Source organism: Suncus etruscus, chromosome 11, assembly GCF_024139225.1.
Source record: "Suncus etruscus isolate mSunEtr1 chromosome 11, mSunEtr1.pri.cur, whole genome shotgun sequence".
Taxonomy (NCBI): Eukaryota; Metazoa; Chordata; class Mammalia; order Eulipotyphla; family Soricidae; genus Suncus; species Suncus etruscus.
The window spans coordinates 26588568-26610894 of NC_064858.1; the positions used below are offsets into that span (position 1 = coordinate 26588568).

At 36.7% G+C, this 22327-nt stretch overlaps 1 protein-coding gene across 1 annotated transcript in view; it reads right to left on the reverse strand.

Annotated features, from left to right (window-relative positions):
- Window positions 1-22327, reverse strand: part of CMAS (cytidine monophosphate N-acetylneuraminic acid synthetase) — a 29035-nt gene that overhangs the window by 1195 nt on the left and 5513 nt on the right. The window contains exons 2-7 of the mRNA XM_049783818.1: window positions 21677-21819; window positions 21375-21530; window positions 15467-15600; window positions 10337-10431; window positions 9809-9980; window positions 8266-8419 (exon numbers count right to left, since the gene is read on the reverse strand). Coding sequence (XP_049639775.1) covers window positions 8266-8419; window positions 9809-9980; window positions 10337-10431; window positions 15467-15600; window positions 21375-21530; window positions 21677-21819 — 854 coding nt within the window. The remainder of the gene's footprint in view (window positions 1-8265; window positions 8420-9808; window positions 9981-10336; window positions 10432-15466; window positions 15601-21374; window positions 21531-21676; window positions 21820-22327) is intronic.

Consider the following 22327-nt stretch of genomic DNA (forward strand, 5'->3'; position numbering starts at 1 on the left):
AATTCTCAAGCTTCTCTAATTTTTTTAAAAAGTAACACAATATCATCACACTAATATTACACACAAAAATTCCTTCACATCCTCAACATCTTAACACCTATTTGGATGCCTCAGTTATCTCAACAGTGTCCTGGACTAGGGAGATGGATCAGAGGTTAAGAGTGAGTGCTTGCTCTGCTGCACAGGAGGCCTGGTTCTAATTCTGGGCACTGAATGGTCCCTTTAAGCCAGGGGTCTCAAACTCGCGGCCCGCGGACCGTTTGCGGCCCTCTGTACATTTTGTGGCCCGTGGCCAGCCTTCAAATATCACAGTATTCATGATTATTCGCAATAAAAATCGCATTAGTAAGAAAAAAATCACATTAAACATTCTCATACGCCGAGCAGTTCCGTTTGGGGTATGCAAATGTTTAATGTGATTTTTTGCGATTCTTTTTTTACTAATGCTATTTTTGATTGCGAATATTCGGTAAGCGAAATTCCTTATGCGGCCCTGCCTCACCCCGACTTTGCCTCCTGCGGCCCCCAGGTAAATTGAGTTTGAGACCCCTGCTTTAAGCACTGGCAAGAGAGGACCTTACACAACCTGCCGGAATCAGACTTAAAGATCACTGAGTGTAACCCATATAAACCCATACCATTCTCCTGAACCTCTTGGGAGTGGGCCAAAAAGGGCCCAGAAAATTCGCTCTCCCAGGGGCTCCAGAAGAGCACGCCATGTGCGCTCTTTCTAAGGAAAGAACGCCACTGCAACAAGAAGAAAAAAATCACACTAAGATCTGAGCTGGATCACTGAAGCCCAGCATTTCTCCCCTGACTGTCTTCTCTGCTACATAGTAGGGCCTAAGATTTTTATCCTGTGTGAGGCTTCATCCACAGAGGGCTCCCCTTCCATGGAGGCAAGTCGACCCACCCAAAAAGGGCAGAGCCAGTGGAGCGTGGCCGCACACATCAAATAGCCAATGAATACCACCACAACATGTAGGAAAACCCACAATACAAGTGTGACAATGGGGAAACAACGCAGGCCAGCATCAGACATAGAGAATGAAGATGACAACTCTGATGATCAGAAAAAGGCCAACCAACTAATCATTATCTCAGATAAGGAGTTTAGTCAAGAAATATGGAAGATGCTCAAAAAACTCAAAGAAACCATGGATCAAGCTGAATAGAACACTAATAAGAACCAAGAAAATATGAAGACAGAAATCACAAAACACCGAACTGAAATAACAGGTCAAATAACAGGCCTGAAAAACTCAGTAAATTAATTGAATGACAAAATGGATATGCTCTCCAACAGGCTAACAGAAGCTGAGAGTAGAATTGATGCTGTGGAAGATGAGATAAATAATAACTCCATACAGCGGGAGAGATTGAAAAAAAACTAAATGAACAGACAATGGAAAAATTAGTCAAAGAATGGGAACAGATGAAAATAGAAGTCTATGATAAGCTCAACAGAAACAACTTAAGAATCATTGGAGTCCCAGAGACCCAGGAAGAAAATTTCCAGGAAGAATCAATGGTCAAGAACATCATTAAAGAGAAACATCCAAAGCTAAAGAATATATGAGATCAAATCCTGCATGCCCGAAGAGTACCAACTAAAAGAGACCCCAGAAAAAATACCCCAAGACACATTCTAGTTACAATGAAGAATCCCACAGGTAGCGACAGAATTCTGAAAGCAGCAATCAAAAAGGGAAATTACATTCAAGGGAACATCCTTGAGATTTACAGCAGACCTGTCATCTGAAACACTCAAGGCCAGAAAGCACATAGTGACAAAACTCAATGAAATAAATGCTTCACCTAGAATACTGTACCCAGCAAAACTCACTTTCAGGTTTGACGGAAAAATACATGGTTTCACAGACAAACAACAGCTCAGAAACTTTACAGACTCAAAACCAGTCTTAAGAGGAAAACTGAAAGACCTAATTTAAGACAACACTGACCAAAAGACACACCAAATTTCGATATACAGATGGCATTAAATCCCAGGACAATTCTTTCTCTCAATGTCAATGGACAAAATGCACCAGTTAAGAGACAGAGAGTGGCTAAATGGATCAAAAAACTCAATCCAACCTTCTGCTGCCTACAAGAAACACACCTGAATAGTCAGAACAAACATAGACTCAAAATAAAAGGCTGGAGGAAAATAATCCAAGCAAACAACACCCATAAAAAGGCTGGAGTGGCCATATTAATATCAGATAATGCAAACTTTATACTCAGGAAAGTTGTAAGGGACAAAGATGGACATATCAAGGGATATGTACAGCAGGAAAAATTCACTCCCCTAAACATATATGCACTGAATGAGGGGCCAGCAAAATATTTAATACAATTGTTGACAAATCTGAAAAATAATATCAATAAAAACACAATAATTGTGGAGGACCTTAACATGGCTTTGTCAACATTGGATAGGTCAACCAGACTGAAACCCAACAAGAATATACTAGACCTGAGAAGAGAAATGGAAGAAAGAGGCCTAGTAGATATATATATAGAACACTCCATCCCCAAAAACCTGGATACACATTTTTCTCCAATGTACATGGGACATTCTCCAGGATAGACTACATGCTGGCACATAAAACATACCTCCAGAATATCAAGAAGATAGAAATTTTGCAGGCTACCTTTGCTGACTACAAGGCTCTGAAATTATATGTGAATTCCAAAGGGACACAGAAGAAAAACTTTAATACCTGGAAGTTAAACAGCCTCATACTGAATAACCAGTGGGTCTGAGATAAAATCAAAGAAGAAATCAAAACTTTCCTGGAAACATATGATAATAAAGACACAAACTATCAGAAGTTATGGGACACAACAAAAGCAGTACTGAGAGGAAAATTTATAGCTTTGCAAGCACACATCAGGAAGAAAGAAGGGGCCTACCTGAATAGCTTAATGAAGCAGCTCATAGAATTAGAAAGTACTCAACAAAAGGACCCAAAAATAGGGATACAGAAGGAAATAACAAAGCTGAGAGCAGAAATCAACAAAGTGGAAACCCAAAAACCAATCCAAAAGATCAACAAAAGCAGAAGTTGGTTCTTCGAAAAAATAAACAAGATTGATAGACCACTGGCAAAACTAACAAAGAAAGAGAGAGAAACTTGATAACTTGTATTAGGAATGAAAAAAGAGATCACTACTGATATGGCAGAGATTCAAAGGGTAATCAGAAACTACTTTGAGAAACTCTATGCCCCTAAAAATGAGAACCTGGAAGAAATGGATAAATTCTTTGAGTCTTATAGTCTTCCACAATTGAATGAAGAGGATGTAGCATATCTAAAAACACCCATCACTATTGATGAAATTAAAACGGTAATAAAATATCTGCCCAAAAACAAAAGGCCAGGCCCAGATGGATTCACTAATGAATTCTTTCAAACTTTCCAAGAGGAACTACTTCCAATCCTGGCAAGACTCTTTCATGAAATCAAAAAAACGGGAATACTTCCAAATAGCTTTTATGAAGCCAATATCACCTTGATACCTAAACCAGAGATGCTACGAAAAAAGAAAATTATAGACCAATATCGCTGATGAATGCAGATGCAAAGATCCTCAACGAAATCCTGGCAAATAGGATTCAATGCCACTATGATCAAGTAGGTTTCATTCCAGGAATGCAAGAATGGTTTAACATCCATAAATCTATCAATATAATACACAATATCAACAACAAGAAAAATAAAAATCACATGATCATATCAATAGAGGCAGAGAAATCATTTGATAAGGTCCAACATCCATTCTTGATCAAAACTCTCAGCAAGATGGAAATGAAAGGAACCTTTCTCAATATAGTTAAAGCCATCTACTACAAGCCAGTGGCAAATATTATCCTCAATGGAGAAAAACTAAGAGCCTCCCTCTAAATTCTGGCACAAGACAAGGCTGTCCTCTCTCACCACTCCTATTCAACATAGCACTGGAAGTACTGGCTATAGTGATTAGGCAAGAAAAAGATATCAAGGGAATCCAGATAGGAAAGGAAGAAGTCAAGCTCTCGCTGTTTGCAGATAACATGATACTCTACCTAGAACACCCTAGACTCTACCAAAAAGCTTCTAGGAACAATAGACTCATATAGCAGGGGTCCTCAAACTTTTTAAACAGGGGGCCAGTTCACTGTCCCTCAGACCATTGGAGGATCTGACTATAGTAAACAAAACTTATGAACGAATTCTTATGCACACTGCATATATCTTATTTTGCAATGAAGAAACAAAACAGATACAAATACAATATGTGGCCCGTGGGCCATAGTTTGAGGACCACTGCCCTAAAGACTCTACCAAAAAGCTTCTAGAAACAATAGACTCAAATATCAAGGTGGCAGGCTACAAAAGTACCACATAAAAATCAATGGCCTTTCTATACACCAATAATAATAAGAAAGAAATGGACATTAAGAAAACAACCCCATTCACAATAGTGCCACACAAACTCAAATATCTTGGAGTCAACTTGACCAAAGATGTGAAGAACCTATACAAAGAAAACTATAAAACTCTGCTCCAAGAAACAAGAGAGGACACACGGAAATGGAAACACATACCCTTCTCATGGATAGGCAGGATTAACATCATCAAAATGGCAATACTCCCCAAAGCATTGTACAGATTTAATGCCATCCCTCTAAAGATACCCATGACATTCTTCAAAGAAGTGGATCAGGTACTTTTGAAATTCATTTGGAATAAAAAACACCCTAGAATAGCTAAAGCATTCATTGGAGAAAAGAATATGGGAGGAATTACTTTCCCCAACTTTAAACTTTACTACAAAGCAATAGTTATCAAAATAGCATGGTACTGGAATAAATACAGGCCCTCAGATCAGGAATAGGCTTAAGTACTCAGAGAATGTTTCCCAGACATACAATCACCTAATTTTTGATAAAGCAGCAAGAAATCCTAAATGGAGCAAAGAAACCTCTTCAACAAGTGGTGTTGGCACAACTGGCTAGCCACTTGCAAAAAATTGAACTTAGACCCCCAGTTAACATCATGTATGGAGGTAAAATCCAAATGGATTAAAGACCTCGATATCAGACCCGAAACCATAAAATATATAGAACAACACATAGGCAAAACACTCCAGGACATTGAGACTATAGGCATATTCAAGGAGGAAACTGCACTCTCCAAGCAAGTGAAAGCAGAGATTAACAGATGGGAATATATTAAGCTGAGAAGCTTCTGCACCTCAAAGAAAATAGCGCCCAGCATACAGGAGCCACCCACTGAGTGGGAGAAACTATTCACCCAATACCCATCAGATAAGGGGCTAATCTCCAAAATAAAAAAGGCACTGACAGAACTTTACAAGAAAGAAACATCTAATCCCATCAAAAAAATGGGGAGAAGAAATGGACAGACACTTTGACAAAGAAGAAATAAAAATGGCCAAAGGACACATGAAAAAATGCTCCACATCACTAATCATCAGGGAGATGCAAATCAAAACAACTATGAGGTACCACCTCACACCACAGAGATTGGCACACATCACAAAGAATGAGAACAAGCAGTGTTGGCGGGGATGTGGAGAAAAGAAACTCTTATCCACTACTGGTGGGAATGCTGTCTAGTTCAACCTTTATGGAAAGTGATATGGAGATTCCTCCAAAAACTGGAAATCGAGCTCCCAGCTATACCACTCCTAGGAATATACCCTAGGAACACAAAAATACAACACAAAAACCCCTTCCTTACACCTATATTCATTGCAGCACTATTTACCATAGCAAGACTCTGGAAACAACTAAGATGCCCTTCAACAGACAAATGGCTAAAGAAACTTTGGTACATATACACAATGGAATATTATGTAGCTGTCAGGAGAGATGAAGTCATGAAATTTTCCTATACTTGGGTGTACATGGAATCCATCATGCTGAGTGAAATAAGTCATAGAGAGAGAAAAACGCAGAATGGTCTCACTCATCTATGGGTTTTAAGAAAAATGAAAGACATTTTTGCAATAATAATTTTCAGACACAAAAGAGAGAAGGGGTGGAAGTTACAGCTCACCTCATGAAGCTCACCACAAACAGGGATGAGTTTAGTTAGAGAAGTAACTAAATTTTGATCTATCCTAATAATGAGAATGTATGTGGAAAATAGAAATCCTGCATAGAGTATAGGTGGGGGTTGGGTGGGGAAGAGGGCGATTTGGGACACTGGTGATGGGAATGTTGCACTGGTGATGGGTGGTGTTCTTTACATGAATGAAACCCAAACACAATCATGTATGTAATCAAGGTGTTTAAATAAAATATATAAAAAAAACACCATACCATTTCTTCAAACTTCATCTGTTTGACTTCAGAAGTCAAACCAGATTCATATATTGCATTTTATTGACATACATTTTAAGTACCTTTAATCTGTAATTTTGGGTGTATACATCTCTTACTGGTAAAAATTACTATTGCTAGTGTTTAAATAAAGTAATTACTAAAGAAGGAAAAATAAATCTTGATTAAAAAATAAAATCGAAAATAAATTTCTATGACATGATACAACTAGCACCTTTTTCTCCTCCTTCTTTCTGCTTTGTTTTTGTTTTGGGGGGTGGGGTAGGCCACATCCAGTGGTTCTCTGGGGCTACTCCTGGCTCTGCACCCAAGAATGATTCCTGGTGAGGCTCAGGAGATCATAAGGGGTGATAGGAATTAAACCCAGTTGTCCACATGCAAGGCCTGTGTTCTACCTACTGTAATACTATTACTATTTCTTTGGTTTCGTTGTGTTTTGTTTTTGATAAGATGAATTTCAGAAGTCCCAATATCTATCAATTTTGAATATAAGTACTGTATTACAGACCAAATACTACTAAGAAAATGCTAGTTTAAGAGTCTGTTTTATCAACCCCATTAATAACAGAATTTGACCTGACTAGACATTTATCTGAAAAACAGGGTCAACCAGCACATGGGAAAATGCTCAGTATCACTGGTAATCAGGAAAATGTGAATCAAAAGGACAGAGAATAGTCTATATCAACAAGATGGCAACAGCTAGCACTGGCAGGGATGGGAGAAAGGCTTGGTCCTCTATAAAAAAACAGTATAAAATTTTTTTATAATATTAAACAGAAAGCTAGAAAATGATTCAGTAATTTTGCTCCTACATACCTCTCTCAAGAATACAAAATAATAATTTTTAAAAAGTACAGCACCATCATATATAAGATGTTAAGACCAGAAAACTGAAGTGTGCAATGACATGTGAGTGGATGAAGATGTGGTCCATTTAAATACACACAATGGAATACTGCTCATCTATCAGAAACGTCTTGCTTTAGACTACAACATGGATGGAACTACAGGATGTTATGCTAAGTGAAGTAGTCAGAAGAAGGACAAGGGCCCAAAGCAGTGGTGCAGTGGTAAGGCATTTGTCTTGCATGTGGCTACATATGGTGGACAAAGGTTTGATCCCCTACCCCCCCATCCCGGCATCCTATATGGTCCCCCAAGCCAGGAGTGATTTCTGAGCTCAGAGCCATATCAGGTGTGGCCCAAAAACCAAAAACCAAACCAAATAAAACAAAAAAGACAAATAGCAGATGTGGCAGACAAAGAAGCAAAGTGAAAAAAGAGACAATTCCAAAGAAAAACTTTGTGAAACAGAACTATACACGTTTTAATAGCAAAGAATATTCACAGCATGTCCTTCCAATACATTGCAATTTGCTCAAGTTCCCTAGGTTATTTAATTAATACCCACACCAGAATGATGACAAGAAGTACTTCTATCCTGGCCAGCATACAGAAGAGGAAACTGAGGTTTACCTTAACAGACTGTCTCCAGACAGGTGTGCGTACTCATTCTGTTGGGGCCACCCAAAGACCTGTTCTCAAAGTAGCCTCAGTTTAAAGTTTAAAGCCTCAGTTTAAAGGCAACTCAGTTTAATACTTTCCTTGTCATGTAAAGGAGTCTCTATGTGCCTACAACCATGCTAATCTTACATTCTGTTTCTTCCCCAAAACAAAACATAACAAACCTCTGGGAGCTGGAGAAATAAAACAGTGCAAAATTACCTTTCAGGCAGCTGACCCAGATTTGATACTCAGAACACTGCCTGGAGTGATTTCTGATATCAGAGGCAGGTTTACTCCTGAGCACTGCCAGGTGTTGTCCAAAAGTCCCAAACAAAAACAAAACAAACAAACAAAGAGGTCTGGTCCATTTTACCATGGCTGAATAAAAAGATACTCACCAAGATATGCCACTTCTTTCCAGCTCAGGCCCATTTCTTTTCTCCATTCATCTACAACTGCTAACTTGTCTGTAACGCTGATTTCCATTTTGCAATCCAGTTTTAAGGATGAGAGTGTCTGCTTCGAACATGCCCTTTCTGAGATTAACCTGACCTTTAAAAAGAAATGTAAATGCCCAAAATGAGGGAAACAAATCTTTCATCATTGAAATAACACTTTGTGAAAAATAAAAAAGCATCATCCTCTGACCTTGTGGAAATCAATCAAGTAAATAAATCAATTATCATTCTAAACAAATAAAGCCTTGAAGTATTTTATTATTATTAGTCTAAAGGACACTTTCTTACAGCTGAGCCTATCTTCATGAAAAAATACACTATAAGAAGCCTGACAATCAAGCTTTTTCCATGATATAATTTACCCAGAGCAATGTCTAAACTATATTTCCTGGACATTTATTTGAGGCTCGAACACTTGCAAACACTTAAGATGTCTAACAAGTTTTTATTTATTTTATTTTTGGGGGGGAGGGGTGGGCCACATCTGGTGATACTCAGGCACTCAGGGGTTATCCTGGCTACGCACTCAGAAATTGCTCCTGGCTTGGGGGACCATATGGGATGCCGGGATCAAACCCAGACAAAGGCACTCTATCGCTGTGCTATCGCTCTGGCCCCTCTAGCAAGTTTTTCAAAATCATCTTGGCCTACCATTTCGAAAATACACTTTTACTATGGTTATTTTGAATTATATTTTCAATCATAATAGCCTTAAGGTGCTAGAGATAGAGAGTACAGCGCATAAAGACAGCACATAAAATGCTTGCCTTGCACAGGCTGATATGTATTTGATCCCCTATTTTCCATATTATTCTTGAGCATAAAAAAAGTGATCCCTCAGCATAGAGACTGGAATAAGCTCTGGGTACTGCTATGTGTGGCCCCACCCAAAACAAAATACATAAGTAAACTAAATGAACAAAATTAAAAAAATAGTTAAGTCACTTTAAAAACACAAGATATTTGCTTTTTTCTAAATGCTGACACCTAATTCCCACAAAATCTTTCTTGTTTCAAGATCCTATGGAAAATGCTTCATAACACCAATTTAAAATAAGTTTGGACTTTAGTAACCAAGTCATTTTATTTGCTGATTGACAAATTCTTTTTTTTTTTTTTTTTTGGTTTTTGGGCCACACCCATTTGATGCTCAGGGGTTACTCCTGGCTATGCACTCAGAAGTTGCTCCTGGCTTGGGGGGGACCATATGGGACGCCGGGGGATCGAACCGCGGTCCATCCTACGCTAGCGCTTGCAAGGCAGACACCTTACCTCTAGCGCCACCTTCCCGACCCCAACAAATTCTTAATTATAGTAATTTAAAGGAAAATAGTGTGACAATTTTCTAAGCATGTGAAAGCTAAATTTCAGGTATTTTAACAGATAATACTACAAGCATAATTCTCTTATTTCCTTCATATGTTCTTTGACACTGAATCATCATAATCCTAAAAAAAAAATGCCTATTTTTAGGGGCACATACCTCAACACCACTTTTCTTTAATAAACTTATCCCAATAGCATCTTTAACATCATAAGATATTATTTCTTTTTGGTCTCCTGATACATAAATGTGGCCATTTGTGAAGCATCCATCAATATTGCAAACCAAAAGTTTTATCTCCTTGAGTTTCTCTTTGCCAAAATAGCCATATCTAAAAGGAATTAAAAGAAGCTTTTGAATACAAGTACAACACACCTCACACCCAGACATCAGCTCCCCAGTATAATTCAGCCACCCATTCCCTTTTCAGTTATTCACACAGCATCTGCAAATATGCTTCACAGGGATACAAGAACTCTAAGTTGGTGATCTTATCAAACTCCGTATTTACTGAATAAGCCATTGGCATGCATGTTTATCTGCATACGTGTCCTCATTTGGACAAATTAACTACAAAACTTCTAAGATGTTGGCAAAACCAGAAATTGGTTTCATGAGTTTAATTAAATGTATCTAATAAAAATGGGTTTGGGTCCAGTGTCAAGGCTACACAAATATTGTCTTTACCTCAGTACTCTTTGTTCTGCAATCGGCCAGTCAATGTCCACATCAATATCCACACTGTGCTCAGCTCGCATTTCATAGTAAGCCATTTTGCCACCCTGTGGAAATGGGTGGAGGGACAATGAGTACATACTGCATGTTCTCTCACTCTCAGATATACCAAACGTTTATTATTCTATAGATCAGTGAGGTCATTTATGTAGAAAAGAAGAAAAGGGAACAAACCAGTAAGAGCAGTGACATAAGACAACATATAAAGGAATAAAGAAATTCCTTAAGACTAATGATAATGAAAAAACAAATTACCAAAATCTCTGGGACACAGCAAAAATAGTATTTAAGGAAAAACTCATAGGAATACAGGCCTACATAAGGAAAGAAGGAAAAGACAAAATTAACAGCCTAAAGGCACACCTTAAACATCTAGAAAACAAAAGGAACCTAAACACAGGCATAAGAAAAAATAATAAAATCCATAGCAGAAATAAGCAATATAGAAACAAGAAACATAATACAAAGAACAGATGAAACTAGAGATAATTTTTTGAAATACACAAGATAGAAAAACTGTGGGCAAGACTCACAAGGAAAAAAGGGAAAATGCTCAAAAATCAGATCAGAAATGAAAGGGAAGAGATTATAACTGAATCCCAATGAATCCAAGGCATCATAAAAGCTTACAATGAACAATACTTTGTTAACTAGAGAACCTACAACAAATGGGTAGATTTATAGAAAAATATAATCTCCCAAAACTGAAGGAGAAGGAAGTAGAATGCCTAAACAGATCACAGGTAAGAGAATTGAAATAGAAATTAAGAAACTCCCAAAGAATAAAAGTCCAGGATATATTTATGGGTGAGTTTTATCAAACATTTAAAGAAGAGTTACTACTATTAATCCTTAGACTCTTCCAAAATATCAAAGAGACAGGAATTGTCCATAATACCTCCTATGAAGCTAACATCATGCTCATTCTCAAAGCTGACAGAGATACTACCAAGAAAGAAAACTATAGACCAAACTCATTGATGAACATTGATGCAAAAGTCCTTAATAAAATCTTAGCAAATCGAATCCAGCAACACATCAAGAAGATCATACATCATGACCAAGTGGGTTTCATCCCAGGGATGCAAAGGAGGTTCAGTATATATGAATCAATCAACTTATACACCAAATCAGTAAAGAAAGAATAAAAATAATGTGATTATTTCAATAGATGCAGAGAAAGCATTTGACAAAAATCTAACACCCATTCATGATGAAAACTTCAGCAAAGTAGATTTGGAGGAACCTTCCTTAAGATAGTGACTATCTATAAAAAGCCCAAGACAACATTATTCTTAATGGTGAAAACTGAAAGCATTTCTATAAAGGTCAGGCACTAGGCAAGAATGTTCACTATCTCCACTCTTATTCAACATAGTTTTAGAAGTCCTAGCAATAGCAATCAGACAAGAGAAGGAAATCAAAAGAATCCAAATCGGAAAAGAGGAAGTCAAACTATCTCTATTTGCAGATGACATGATGATACACATCAAAGACCCTAAAGAGTCCGCATAAAAGCTCCTAAAAACAATAAACCAATACAGTAAAGGGGTCAGCTACAAAGTCAATACACAAAAAACGGTTGCATTCCTTTAAACAAATAATGACTCAGAGGAGAAAGACATCCAAGAGTCTATCCCATTTAAAATAGTGTCCAAAACTATCAAATACCTAGGAATCAACCTAACAAGAGAGGCGAAAAAGACCTATACCTATACCATAAAAATTCAAAACACTTAAGAAACTGAAGAAATGGAAACATTTCATGCTCATGGATTGGAAGAATCACTATCATCAAAATAACCATTTTACCTATACTATTAAATAGATTCAGTACAATTTCTATTCAAAATCAGGCAACACTCTTCAAGGACCTAGAATAATCAACTATAAAGTTTGTGTGGAACCACTGAAGATCGAGGATAGCCAAATCAATACTGAAAAGCAAGAATCTGAGAGGCATCTCATTATCTAATTTGAAGCTCTACTACAAAGCCATAGTAAACAAAACAGCATGCTACTAAAACAAAGACTTTCAGACCAATGTGTCAGAAGAGAATATCCAGTGTCAACCTCCAAAGTATACAGTCAGTTAATACTTGACAAAGGAACTAAGAATTTTAAATGAAAGAAAAACAGTATTTTCCACAAATGGAACAAATGTGTTGGAACAATTGAATAACCACATATAAGAAACTAAATATTGATCTATATCTCAAACCTTACACAAAAGTCAATTCAGAGTGGATTGAAGACCTTGATTTTAGATCTGAATTCATAAAATTCATTGAGGAAAACATAAGCAGAACACTCTAAGACTTAAACTTTTTACAAGTCTTTCATGATAGGATACCAATGGTAAGGGCTATAGCATCAAATCTGAATAAAAGGTCTTTGTACAGCAAAATAAACATGGGCTAAAATTAAAAGAGAGCTAACTGAATGGGAGAAAATGTTTGCACTCAACACATCAGATAAAGATTTGATATCTAGGATATACAAAGTATTCAAAAAGGGTAACTCCATAAAACCTAAAACCCCCATCAAAAAAAATAGGAAGAGGATTTAAACAGATACTTCTTTGAGGAAGACCAATAGATGGCCAATAGACACATAGAAAAAATGTTTACCATCACTTACATTAGGGAAATCCAAATCAAGACAACAATGAGATATCATCTTACACCAGTGAGGATGGCACATATCAAAAATACTGGGAACAATCTCTGTTGGTGGGAATGTGGTGAGAAAGAACTCTCATCCACTGCTGGTGGAAATGCTGCCTGGTCCAACCCCTATGGAAAACAGTATGAAGGGTTCTCAGTAAACTAAAAAATTGAGTGCCATACAATCAAGCAATCCTTCTTTTAGATATCTATTCCCAGGACAGAAAAAAAAATCATCCAAAAAGATGTGTGCACACAGCTATTCATTGCAGCACTCAGTACAATAGCTAAGACTTGGAATCAACCTAGATATCCAACAATAGATGAGTGGATCGTGAAGATGTGGTACATGTATACAATGGATGAAAACCCCACAGCTGTATGGGATAATGCAATCATGCAATTTACAGCAACATAGATGGAACTGGAAGATATTATGTTAAATGAATTAAGCCAAAGAAGGAGAAATACAGAATATCACTTATATGTAGTGTTTAGAATAACTTTATAAATAAATGCAATAGTTTAAATGGGACTTTTTCAAACAGCCTTGGCCCCAGAGAAGGAAAATAACTTGTGTGGAAGAGGAGAAACACATATATTAAAGGCTGGGGGCCAGTGGTCTCAGATGCATTAGTATTGTTAAAAAAGGATATAACTAAATATCCAAGCCAAAGGCAACAACAATGGAATCAAAAGACCCAAACTTAAACAACCTACACTTAAAATTGGCCTGTTATACTGGCAGGCTGGAAGACAAAAGGGGTGGTACTGATGCACTTGGGGAGCATTGATATGGGAGGTAGATACTGGTGGTGGGATTGGCCAATTGATTATGTGTCTGTAACCAAATGTGAAGGACATTGTAAATCACAATGGCTTCAATTCAATAAAACTTTTTAAGTTATCCTAAACCACATTAAACAGAAAACCTCAATGTTTTATCAAATTCTTTCTACTCAGAGCATGTTTCTCTTTTGGTTTTGACTTTAAGGATGAAAACAGGCATGATGGCACATGTAATCTTAAGCTACCTAAGTGGATGGGCAGGTCTTCTCTTTCCTCAGTTTGTTCCCTCTTCACCCAAAAGCAATAGAAATGTTTCTGGAAATTCTGTTCCAACTTTCAAACAGCAGCATCAAAATAGAGATAGCAGTATTTCCCAGAGTGGCTGGTACTAGCCTTAGTAGGGCATTTTCTTGTTCATTTAAAGATAGTTTATTTCCAACAAGGTGCTAATTGTCTTGCCCCCAAGAGAGGTGTGCAGGTGAAATAAGTTCAGGGATCTCTGATACTCTATATGTTCTAAGTTCCTTGAGCCAAAAAGAAAAAAGGAGTGCTGACTGTCTGGGCCACATGTGAACACAGGTTAAGGACAATCTCCCGAGGTTGTGGTCTGAGGGCAAAGGGACTGCAGTCACCAGAACATCCAGATCAATTCCACTTTTCAGACTTGTCTCTTCAGAAATCTTGTACCAGGAGAAGTTTCATTTTCCATACTTTAAGAAAGGTTTCAGTTCATAGTCCATCTGAGCCAAGAGCTGGGGAAGGGTGGGATGGATTATGGGTCAGACTTCATTTTCCTCAATCTTCAAACTTAACAAAACAGCCAGTCTACACTTTGCTTATCCATTAACAGGAAGACTGGAAAAAAATACTTTCTCTTCAGATCATGAGTCATTTAAAATTTTTACTATAAAAGGTAGTGTTTTTTTTAAATGCTAGCTCTTTTTTTAATGTTATCTCTTGACTATATAAGGAGCTGAATATGAATCCCACTGGCTACCTGTTTATGTCTTGTGCCAATTTATTTTTTAGAGCTGCCATTTCCTTCTCTTGTAAGTCTGGTATAGAAATGTCTACTTAATTCCATTGCTATGCATAATTATATAAAATAGCCTATGTAAAGTATTTCATATAGTCTTTGGAACACAGCATGTGCTGAATAAGAGCTATAACTAAATGAACAAACAGTGTATGAAGTAACCATGCTGTGTCTATAGTGAGAGATATGCAACCACTTTATTTTAAAATAAAAGCAATAAAACTTGAAATGGATAAAACTATACATTCAATCCTAGTCACAACTCATTGTAATCATTTTATTCTGTTGCCCCGGTTGATGCTTTCTCCCTTCTAGAATTATGTTTTGGCTTCAGAGACAGAAGTTATTCTGTTGAGGAGTCACTTCTTGCTTTAATGTTCATCGTGTAGCAGAATTTCTGGTATATTTACTGAGTACATTCCAAAGAACTATTTTGGAGATGCTTGCAGAAAGGATGCCCAGAAAATTATCTTGTCAGTGACTGCCTTTTTGAGGGGGTGGATGCTGCCTTCACAAATAGGACTCGCTCCCTCTCCAGAGCTTGCTCATACAAAGAAGTTTCAGGGGCTTTTGTGAAAAGAAGGCACAAACCTGTAAGTAACCCATCTCGATCAAATGCCTTTTAGCGAAATAAAATGAGCCATTTTCATATAATTCTCCATCCCAGTCTTGTCGGCGAGGTCGTTTGGCCGGATTCAAATTCAGCGGCTCAGTCACTTCATGAACTGAAAGCAGAGAGCTTGAATGAGACCACATGACTATTTTTTTTTTTTTTTTTTTTTTGCTTTTATGAAAGGTTTATTCCCGGTGCTAGATCCCCATTTTCCAGGGCTCTAAGCACAATCAAACCGGATGGATCAATGAAAGGTAGCCCACTCATGATGCAAAACAAGAAATAGGGCTCCCCCATCATCCCTACCCCATTTGGTCCCAGTCCTATTCTCTGTTATGGGCACACATAGAGGAGGGACAATGGGAACTGGAGGCAACATCATTGGCTCAGCAGAGCCCACGTGGAGCTGCCATTGGCTGACAAGAGTCTTTAGAGGCTCTGCCATTGGAGACCACATGACTTTGACTGCAGCAAGTACTCTTCCAGTATTTCAAAACATGAACTTAGGAATTCAGGATCTAGAAATTTTTCTAAGTAATTAAAAAGGATTTTCGGGGAATAGGAGAATCCTAGGTGTTGCTCCAAGGTCCCATCACAAATGGATTTTTAGTCCTCCAAGCTGGTGACTCACATCAAGGTCCCAAGGACGTGGTGCTGCTAAGATCCCTACAGAGCTAGGGAAAATCAAGGCCACACCTCACAGTGCTTAGAGAACACCAAGTCTACACCCAGGGATTCTTCAAGGTTTAGGGAGCCAGAGTCAGTTACATGTGCCCTAACCCCTCTACTTCCTCCCTAGCCCAAAGAGGATGATATTTAGTTTTTGGGGTGCTACACACAGCTGTACTCAGGGCCTCTTCCTCACTGTGTTCAAGGTTTACTCCTGGTGATACTTGGGAAAGCATATGTGATGCCAAGGATCAGCCCTTAACAGGATTTTTTTTTTTGGGGGGGGGGAGGCGGGCATACCCGGCAGAGCTCTGGAGTTTACTCTTGGCTCAAGAATTAAAACTCGAAATGCTCAGGGTACCATATGGAATGCCAGAGATCAAACCTAGGTTGGCTGCGTGCAAGGCAAAATGCCCTCAGGATTTTAGTTTTTAAGAAACAAAATCTCAAATAACTGATGACATACTTTTGCTTTCTAAATGGTAACAGAAAAATTATTTTAGAGAGGAATTCTGAATTAAGAATTTAAGCCATTTTATACAAACAAAATACTTCAGAAAGAATATGGGTTGTGATCCCAAATGGAGTCAGGAAACTTCAGAAGTCTGTTCTAGGGCCAGAGAGATAATAGAACTGGTAAAGCATTTGCCTTGGCAGGCAGCTGATCAGGTTTAATCCCTGGCACACCATCTGTTCCACCAAGCCCACCAGGTATGATCTCTGAGTGGTAAATCAGGTGTAAACCTCAGTATCAATAAATGTGGCCCCAAAACAAACAAAAACAAAAACTTTAAAAAATAAATTACTTGGCTATTGTCAGGAAATGTTTAATATATCAAACATTAAATTTCTCTTTGCCAAAAAAAAGGGGTTAAAAAGTTTAAGAAGTTCTTATCCAATGGAGTTGAGAAATTAATTTCATGTAGTTATAAAAAAAAAACTGAAGAGTTTTCCCATTAAAGTACTGAAAACTTTTATTCATAAAAAGTTTATATCATGTATTGTTATAGTCTTCTGCTTGCTAAAATATGCGATATTTTTATTTTTTAATTGTACAACCCACAGTTCAGTCTCCACAATACTAACACTAAAGATTAATGTATTGAACCTGGCATTGATTAGTGTTGGTATTAATATAGTAAATGCTTAGAACATGAGGATTTCCTTGCCTCTCCATCAAATTTCACCAAAGTTTTGGTTTGGAGATACAGAAAAATGATTAGGTATTTATGTAAATACACCTGGCTTTAAAAGCTGGTGACTCTGTAATCTTTCTTCACTCTGTTTAAAAACTTCCCGAAATCACCTCTATTTCTCACTTGAAGTAATCTCTTATCCTCCAATCCATCCCAGAGCTGAACAAAACTGGAAAAGCTGTCAACAAACAAATGAAGGAAAGCTCCAAGTGACTAGATTTATGGGTACACTCCTCTGGATCATGGAAAGTGGAAACTAGTTGTGGAGACAGGTCAAGGACAGACCAGATAATTCAAGAAATTTGAAGAAAAGGGCATGTCTGTCCTAGGTGAACAAGTCAGTGGCAACTTTCTCCCACTCTACAGCTACTGAGTCTGACAAAGACATAATAGGAAGATCCAACTTGGTAAAAGCAAAGGAGAGAGTGGAGGAAAGTTTTAATGGGCCTGTGGGCCAGTTATAGATGGTCATCAGTAGGACCAAAAAACATAAAACAAGTTCACCCACTTTTATGAAACTTCTGTTAGGCATATAGTGGCATAAGGAAGTTGGCAATAAAAAGGAAGGTGGAGAGATACAAGTTATCATTTTGAGATACTTTCATCCCAACAGCCTGTTACCAAAGAAAGGTGTCTCCACTTTATACCAGATATGGCTCTGAACAGTGCCTCTCACTAAGGGCTGAAATGAAATGAGATTCCATTCCAACTCAAGGTGACCATTCCTTTACCCTGCCCACTAGAGAAAGTGCCATCCCTGGAGAATAATCAACATCTGAAATGCAAAAATTATAAAGAAGAAATATATGATCCATCAGGGAAACACTACAGAAGATGCTGGTGTTATAATCTGCTATCAGGATTTTAAGAATGATTCAGAAAAAAAAAAATCAAAGGAATGAAAGATGAAGAATTTCAAGAGACTAGAAACACTTAAAATATAACAAAACTGTACATTCTGAAATGGAAAAATGAACTATCTGAAATACTGGCCAGGATTCACAGAATAATGAACAAGTCAGAATATGCACTGAATGCAAATTGATTCCAACATAAATTAAGTACAGTGAAAAACAGACATAATAATAGAGATTGGAAAATAAATATGTGCTCTTCAGATTTTTTGCTTTTGTTTTTATTTTGTTTGGGGGCCACACCCAGTGGTGCTCAGGGATTTCTCCTGGCAGGCTTGAGGGACCATAAAGGATGCAGGGGACTGAACCCAGGTCAACCTCATGAAAGGTAAATGTCCATCCCACTATGCTATTGCTCCAGCCCCAAGCCATTTAGTTCTTTTAAAAATCTGTTATGGTTCTAGAAATAAGGGTGATAATAAATGCAATACAGAAATATTTGAAGATATTGTTCTAATGGTGACAAATATTAACTTCTATGTAATTTTAGAGAAATCCAAACATAATAAATACAAATATTAATAGCAATACAAATTAAGGCAAAGAATCGAAAAGTAAAGACTAAGAGAAAAACTCAAGAGGAAAACAGACACAAATATTTTTAAGAGGAAAACAGACACAAATATTTAGGAAAAAAGGTCAAAAAAACAGTTAATTTCTTATCAAATGCAGTGGATGGTAGAAGATAATGGAATGACATGTTGAAATTCATCTTCAAAAGAATAAGATCTTATCAATGGGAGGGAAGGGGAAAGTCAACCAAACTTTTATATTCAATGTTGGAGGAAATAGCCTTTAAAAATAAAGCAAAACACAGATAGTTTTAGACAAACAAAAGTTGAAATAACTGTTACCAATATATACACAGTGCAAAAAAAAAAAAAAAGCAGTAAAAAAGCAGTAAAAGGGTAAAGAGTGGGCCAAAAAGATAGTACAACAGGTAGCAACACATATGATCCCTGAATCCGGCCATGAGTGATCCCTAAGCAGAGCCAGGAATAAGTCCTGAGCACCACTGATGGATCTCAAAACAGCAGCAGCAAATGGAGTAAAGAATTGAAGGGCAGCAATGAAAACTATGAAAGTGAAGATAACTGGCCAGCAAAGCATTTGAATACTATTCATGTTTAAAACAAATACAATAATAATATAAGGGTAACTATAATGTATATAAATAGATTATGTGATAATTATACAAAAGGCAGTGAAAAAATAAAATTTTACTGCTGTGAGGTTCTTCATTATTTACAATGTGGTAAATAATAATTTAAGATGTAACATATGTACAAAACAAAATATATATATTATAATAAGTCTAGGTGCAAAGATTGAACTCTAAAGCAGTCCTGTCCAATAGAATTAGAATGTGACGTATTTTTAGCTAATTTTTCTCTAGCTATAGATAAAAAAGTAAAAAAATTTAAAATTAGTTTTATAACATATTTTATTTAGCCTAATACACTTAGCATATTGCTTAAGTTATAAATATAAAATTTTTAAGAGCTTATACATGTTTCATTCATATTAAAGCTTAGAAATCCAGTGTTTTACACTTCATACACATCTTAATTTCGAATTATCACATATCAAGTTCTTATTACCTTTGTGACAACTCTATTAGGCAGTATAGCTTTATTGTAATATTATTATTATATATTATAATTTATTATTTATTATAATATTATTGATTAGTCCACTAATCAACTAAGCAGAAATTTAAGAATAGGATCATAAATACCACATGGATTTAGAATCATTATCTATCAGAGAACATATCATATGAAGACAAAAGTTCCTGCCTTTTAACATTATTTCTGTTTTGTTTTGGCTTTGGGCCACATCTGATGTTGTTCAAGAGCTATTCCTGGTTGCTGCACTCAGAAATCACTACTGGTAGACTAAGGGTCCATATGGGATGCTTGGGATCCAAACATGACTACTATATCTCCGGCCCCTCTCTTTTGGTTTTGCTTTTGGGCCACATCCGACATTGTTCAAGATTGAATCCCGGCTCTAATGCTTAGGGATCACTCCTAATGGGCTCAGAAGACCATATTGTTGCTGGGATGAAACACAGGTTGGATTCATGCCAGGTAAGCACCTTACCAGGTATGTTATTTCTGTCCCCTCTCCACCTGCCACTTAAGTCCTAAGGCTCTTAAATAAAAGCTCAATATTTAGTCTAACAGTAGGCTTCCTTGATTTGCTTCAAAAAGTATTAAAGTTTTACTAAGTCCTTCATATATTTGATTTCTCAGATTTGTTGGTTTAAATGCAAAAATGTTACACATATAGCTTAACACAGAATCTGGAATGGTGAAGACATTCAGCATTGAAAGAATAATCAGTAAGCAAATGAATATAGCTACATATTTTATTAGTTTTAATAGAATAGACTAATGAATCATTCTTTCAGTTTATCTGTATTCTCTTATCTCTTAAACTGCTCTAAGGCTTACTCCAGTTTTACTCCATCTTCCTTAGTAGCTCCTTTAAGTCCCACAAAGGTTAGAGATAATTAAATTAACTTGCCTACATGCACCAAATGTCTGTGCACATAACAGAAACCAGACTTCCTGTTCTCAAGTGTGTCAGTTACCTATTTGCTGCTGACATTATTCTTGACATTTATGCAGGATCTGCACTGACATAGTTTATCTGGCTAGAAGTTAGACTCCAGCTAAATCCTAAAGAACTCTACACAGAAGTAATATATTTGGAGTAGCAATTCCACATTCATTCTTGAGATCCTCCAGAATTTTTTGGTGGAAGATTTCTAATTCACCAGCTCTGTATGTTGGACTTATATATTTATCATTCTCTAAATAAACATAAAGAAATTTGATCTAAGTAAGTGGCATGTTTGCTTATAAAGGAAAATAGAGATTAAAAGGCCCCTTTGTCAAAAGAACAGCAGTAGGTTAATTTGGCCTCCCTTCTAATCATAAGCTTTAAATCTAATTATAAACATCATTCCCTAATACAGTGAAGATTCACATTGTTTTTACTGTTTCCTTTTCACTTTCTTCACTGTTCCTTCTAGAGAATATTTCTATATAAACTAACTGAGTCTCCATAAATGAGCTAAAGTAGTGATATAAGATTACCTCCTTTCTGAATTTCACTCCACCGAAACTGATGGCGTCTCACGACAGAGAAAACAGAATCATATCCTTCTTCTCTAATCATTTCTGCTACTTTCTGAAGGTCAGTAGGATGTAAACATGGAGAAGTAGCTTGAATATTTCCTACAATGTCCACCTCTTTAAAAAAGATACAACAGATAAGACATCAAGTTCAAGCAAGTTCTCTGCAAGCAAGGTCTTACATTCAAGTGTTAAAATAAGTCTTGTTAGATGATAATCAAGTTGGAAATTCCATCAAATTTTAAATACATATGAGCCCATACCATTATGGTAATTAAGAAACTCTACGATGGCATCTAGTGAGGTAGAGCTGTCTTTGGAAACTTCAGAACTTCTTCGATGAACTTGTGCCCCAAATTGTTTGGCTACATTTTCAATTTCATCATGGTCTGTTGAAACCCACACACTGCACAGACAATTAGAAAAAGCATTAATAAAGAAACAGATATCTAAATCATTGAAGATAAAAAAGGCTCTGCAACCCCAAAATATTATTTATGTAATTTTAGCTTTGGACCATCTAAACAATGTTAAGAAACCAAAATGGTGGGGGGGAGAATCCAAAATAAAAAAGAACTTAAAGATTATATATTATATGTATATATGTATGTATATATGTATATTATTTAATGTCTGAATTTTAGTTAACTTTTTCAAATTTTTATTTATTTCTCTAAATAGCACCACCGTGTAGTACTATACTCTTCTAAAAATTGGGAACACTGTCACTTAGTGATTTTAAGGCTACTGGTTTGTTTTAAAGTAGAATATGTGACTGCAAACTCTAAAGATAATTAAGTCTTTCCTATCCCCTATCCAAATAAAAATATTTTACACAGCATTGAATATTCTTGCAAAAAAAAACTGGCCTTGGCTTAGTCAAGCTAAGTAAAGATGAAAAGGAACCCTGTCTA